Source organism: Buteo buteo, chromosome 17 (assembly GCF_964188355.1).
Source record: "Buteo buteo chromosome 17, bButBut1.hap1.1, whole genome shotgun sequence".
Lineage (NCBI taxonomy): Eukaryota > Metazoa > Chordata > Aves > Accipitriformes > Accipitridae > Buteo > Buteo buteo.
Window position 1 is genome coordinate 4,889,142 of NC_134187.1, and position 5,480 is coordinate 4,894,621.

The 5,480-nt window shown below is 42.3% G+C and overlaps 1 protein-coding gene across 1 annotated transcript in view; it reads right to left on the reverse strand.

Moving 5' to 3' along the window:
• The window catches only part of TFAP2D (transcription factor AP-2 delta), a 48,827-nt gene extending 43,629 nt beyond the window's left edge, over positions 1 to 5,198 (reverse strand). The window contains exons 1-2 of the mRNA XM_075049824.1: positions 4,855 to 5,198; positions 3,440 to 3,937 (exon numbers count right to left, since the gene is read on the reverse strand). Of these exons, the coding sequence (XP_074905925.1) occupies positions 3,440 to 3,937; positions 4,855 to 4,893 (537 nt within the window). The 5' untranslated portion in view covers positions 4,894 to 5,198. The remainder of the gene's footprint in view (positions 1 to 3,439; positions 3,938 to 4,854) is intronic.
• Positions 5,199 to 5,480: the final 282 nt, after the last annotated feature.

Genomic DNA, 5,480 nt, shown 5'->3' on the forward strand with positions numbered 1-5,480 from the left:
ACCCAGATACTCCCATCGAACTGAAGTGCTCTGGCGAAATCCCACCGCCATCCTGCAGTCTGCCCTTACCCCATGAAATGCAGAATAATTATCACTTTCATTTCCATTTAAATACGAGTTTCTCCCGAACTGTGGACTTAGATAGGCAGTTACGTGGCAGGATAGAGAGACAAAGTACTCTTGAGAGAAGTTGCACGCACAAAGGTAAAAATCCACTTTTATACAGTATTTTTGTATGTTTAGCTGTATACTTGTATATATAGACAGAGTTAAATTCATATCTATGTTTCGTGACACACATATACCGATTTACAAAGTGTGCACAGAAGTAGACAAAGAGCACAAACAACAGATGACCTATTGGGCTTTGCCGGCTACACAGAGTCGTAAGGGTGTTGTAACAATGCGTGTATCCGCACATAGGTGGGGATGAATATGCATTTGCGTGCACACACACACAGAGGCACCCATGTGTGAGCGTGGGGTGAAGAACGGTCCAAAAACCTGCCTAGGGCTTCTGGTGCACATCCGAAGAGATCTCACTTCTTTATTCTCCTGTTACAAGGCTGATTATTTGGGGATCTTCGCCCTCCTTAATAAATATTTTTATTGGAATGATAAAAGACTTGAAAGGGTTGGGTTTTCTTTGGGTTTTTCCTTATGTTGGGGTTAAAAAAACACAACAAACCAAACCTAAATCTTTGCCCAGTGGAAATGTGTTAAAGACGCATTTTCCTCTACAAACAAACGAGGTATTGGACATGAAAGAGGCCTTTAAGGGTGTTAACCTACTCAACAGCCCGTGAAGAGTTAAGTAAATGCGGAGAGAGTCGGTGCATAATAAAAACCCCACTTTACAAAACAACCTTTACAGTCCTGGCTCTCTCCCCCACTTTCACCATATTGGCGCTGGCCCTGTAAGACCTTCCTTTTCAAGGCTCTTTTTTATTTTAAGTGTTCTGCCTTAAAGTGATTATGAAATCAATATGAAAAAAACTTGGCGACTGAGCATAAATTAAAGCGGTGATGGGAAAAGGTGTGACAGTTTTCTTTGTTGCCCATGGAAAATCTTTTTAGGGCACTGAAAGATGCCACTCCAGCTCCAAGACTGTTTGCATCTGTTAGGCTGACTTAAACCGCCCTCGAAACTATTGGACATTCACTTAAAATTCTGTGCAGGGAAAAGTATATTTACATTTGTTGCATTTGAAATGAGGCATATGCTGATGAACGTTTTAAAAAGACTAAGGAGAAAGGGGAAGACTGGTTAGACCACAATTTTGGTTTAAAAGTATTTGTGTACAGTCCTGTTTCTCTTCGCCACCAAAACGCTTCCCTCTAAACCCAAGGTGATACTCGCAAGAGTCCAAGTTTGTTCTGAATCATCTAAATCATAACGACAGATATTAATATTTTCAACTTCCTACCGCTCAGGCTTTTCCATACCTCAGTACACTCCCTTTTCTGTTCGGGAAAAGAGGGAGGAGGAAAAATAAAGAAAAGATTAGGTACAAAGACCTAACTCCTTTACTTTCGAATAAAGTGTGATCGAAAAATTGATATTTTCCAAAGAAAAGCTGTTGATTTTTTTCTGCTTTAAATAAATAAAAAAAGAATGTGCCGCTAGCAGCTTAACCAACCTCTTCTTCTTCTTCTTTTTTTTTTTTTTTTTTTTTTTTAAAGGGAAACATGTTGTTTGGTCGGATGACATTGCATAAATGACCAGTTGAATGGCACTAAGTCGAAAATTGGATAAACTATGGTGCTTTTTTGCCCGGGACTTAGGCATTGTCTGCTGTCTTGCAAACGTTCCTAATCCCCTCTTTTGAAAAATACAAGTCTTTGTGCCTGCCAAAGAAAAAAAATTTGTACAGATACAAAAAAATCAGCAGCAGACGTGGTTATAAAAAGGAGTAAATAGGTTTTAGTTGGGCTGAGCAGTGAATGGCAGATTTATTTTTTTTTTTGAGGGGGGTAACATAAGGAGATCCTTGTGAAAAATGTAAACAAAAAATGGCCAGAGAGGATAAAATTATATAGTGAATTTTAATGGAGAAACCTAGGTTTAAATAGTTAGGGTTTCCTCCTCAGAGATATAAAAGATAACATTCTGTTGTTGGGTTGTTGGATTATTTTCCTCCTTAAAAAGAAAAAAAGAAAAAAGGGAAAAAATATTTATTTTCTCTGATATAAATAGAGGTTTGGGGATTTTGTTTTGGTTTGGTTTTAAGTCTTAGTTTTACGAACTTCGGGGTTTTTTTCCAAGCCTTTGACCGCTACGTCTTTTTGGAAAGACCAACATAGCGAGCTTTGTATGACTGGGAGCGAGATTTGGGGGAAAAGTAAGTACAGTAAATACGGTCCTATTTGTCTCTCCCCGCTGGTCGGGAAGCCTTTAGTTCCTCAGCTCGTCGGGAGAAGGAAGGTTTGCTTTTGATTTGGGGGACTTGTCGAAATGGGTGTTAGATACAGGAGGGCGTTGTTTGCAATTTGGAAACAAATTTCATTTAAGAAACCAGCTCAATTTACCGGAGGTGAATTTTTAGTGCGGGGGAAAGGATTTCTGAGCCGATAAAGCTGAGGTTTTGATACATGGAAACAGCTTTTTTTTTTTTTTGATGGGTTCAGATGCCGGTTAGGGGGGAATAGATGAACGATTAGGCGCATAAATAGATGAATTCAGCTTTATCTGCTTGTATCTCTCTCCTTATTAACATCTAGATCGGATATTGCCAGGGATTTTTATCATAGTGAGTATTTCTGACGAACGTTTGCTCCCGTTTATTTCTTTCCTGCCTCATACCTCGGTGTTCAACGGAAGGTTTGCCTTTGTATGTATGTCGGAAAGCCGATTTATTTCCTGCCCTGCCTGTTTGCTCTTTTCCTACTCCATCCCTTCCTTAACACAGCTGCCTGCTCTGTCGGTGCAAGTTGTTTAAACGGTTCCGTTCGCCGAAAGAAAAGAAAAGTTTAGGGAAAGCAAGAAGATGGGTTTGGTTTGGTTTGCTTTGCTTTGGTTTGGTTTGCTTTGCTTTCTGTGTGACTTTGGGAAGGGCTGGTACCCGCACACACGGACCCGCACAGGCACACACGCACCCCGAGATCTCCGGATGAGTCCCACGGTCTCAGCCATCACAGAGACACAACCCACGCAGGGAAGTCGGGCGCGAGGTTGGTTTTTTGTTGTTGTTGTTGTTGTTGCTGTTGTTGTTTGGCCAAGAAAGACCACTTGCTTTTTTTTTTTTTTTTTTTTTCCCTCCCCCCACATTTTTTGTTGCTACTATTCTGGAGGGGACGGGCTCTGGATGGGATTTTGGATGAAGCTTCCCTCCTTTGTATGAGCTATTCTGAGCAGAGGAAAATGGGGAGGGTGAGGGGGGGACCAGGGCAGGGGGAGGGGAGAAGAAGGTGCCTCGAAAGGAGATCGCATGCTATTTACCTGCAAATCGTCTGCTCCCGAGGCTGCAAGCCCGAGGCTTGGTCCTGGCAGGAGTCTTTGATCTGGATGCATCCCATATTGGGATCCATGGCTCATAAGAGACAGGTCGTGGCGGCGGTAAGCATCTAAGCACCCCAGCTCTCTCCTCTGCTCGTCCAAGCAAGAGGACTTGAGCGCCCGCGCATTGTGCAGGTTGATAAAATCAGTGGGTTCCCCATGGTGGATCTGCTGGTAGTATTGCTGGGAGTGGTGGAGAGAGTTCAAGGAGTAAGCGTCGGGGTTGACTGCCGGGTGGCTGTGTTGGAACTCGTAGTGGAAGGACTGGTGGTGCAGTGGGGTGTACTGGTGGTTAGTGGAGAAGTACGGGGAGGCGAACTCGGTGCCCGTGGTAGAGTAAGTGAGAGGAGATGAGGAGGAATAGGCGACGGTCGAGTTGGCCACAGACTCCAGGCATCCAAGCTGCATCAAACGGTAACTGTTTGATCCGTCATGACGTATCTGAAAGGAAGAAGTGAAAAGAAGACCCCAAAACTGGAGGTTTGTCATTGAAAACCCCGGGTGCGGTTCTTCCAAGCACGCTGTCCTGCATAGCTTCTCCCCCTGCAGAAGCGTCTAAGCCTGCGAGCGGCAACCCCAGCAACAAAAGATCCTTTCCTACCTTGGGCTGGTGCCATAAAGGTCTGTTCAAAAAATCATAAACAGCCCAGCCTGCCCTTAATACCGTCAAGCGAAAGGAATTCACGCACTGAAATAAAAAAACTATCTATCTTTCTATCTGTCCAGCCATCCGTCTATCCATCCACCTCCTGATCACAGCTGTAATAGCTGGGGCTGACACACAAAAAGTCATCAAACAGAGGAAACTACCGAGAATACACACAAGTCCCGTCCCTATGTTTCAGCGTTACACATTGAGAAAGCTTTGCCGCCTGCTTGCCTTCCTTTCTTCCTTCCTTCCCTTCTTTTTTTTTTTTTGAACCCCTATTTTTCTTTCTTTTTAAAATAACGAATCAGATCCAAAATTCCCCCCCACCCCTCCTTTTCCTGCGTTTCGAAAGAAAAGGGGAGTCCGGCTTTTTAGTGAGAACTCCCCATTCCTGGCGAGCTGGTGGTGATTTCTCTCCACTTCATTATATTATTAGGGGTATTATTCTGATTTTCGTTCTGGCAACGGTTTTAACGTGGTAATGAGTTGCCCTTTCTGGCGACAGATGTCATAACGAATTTTCTCTCTATACTTCTTTAAGTTATCTCTGAAGCCGGATTATAATTAAATGTAACGGTCCAATATGGATTTAAAAAAAAAATGGAAACAACCACACAGGCACATACACACACACATATGCACACACACGCACACACACATCCACACACACGCGCGCACACACACACACACACTCACACACACAAAATACCTCTGCATCGTGGACGAGACCTGGAAAGGTAGTTGACATTTTTTGGTTCTCCGAAAAAAAAAAAAAAAAAAAAGAGAGAAAAAAAACTCTGGATAAAATTCCCCTCTCCAAATTAAAAAAAAAAAAAAGGAAAAAAGAAAAAAATTGAAAAATCCAAAGTTCATGTATTTCCCCAATTTTTTTTAGAAAAAATCTCTACAGACAGAGAGAATTTGCAATGTATCTGCATAGATCAGATCTCTCGCTTTTCCATGCACCTCCTTAAAAACCTGTAGGAACAAAATTTTCCCTCTGCACAAAAGCTGCTCCCTGGATCAGATTTTGTACTTGCTGGGTATTTCTTTGGCTGATGTCGTAGGTCCCTTGGTAATATAGAAGTTTTGAAAATTAAGCATCAGCACTGAGAACTGGGAGGACAATAGATAGAGGAGCTTCATCCCAGGAGACAAGGAATAAATATTGTATCTTCGCCTAATAAGGAACTGTAGGTTCTTTCAACATTTTTATACATTTTTTCCTCCACTCTTTAGAATGCTTTTTCTTACCCAGGCTAATATGGGAGCTAATCTGATCGAAGGGGGTATTTTGTGTACATTTTATTGGGAAGACATAAAGCTAATATATAT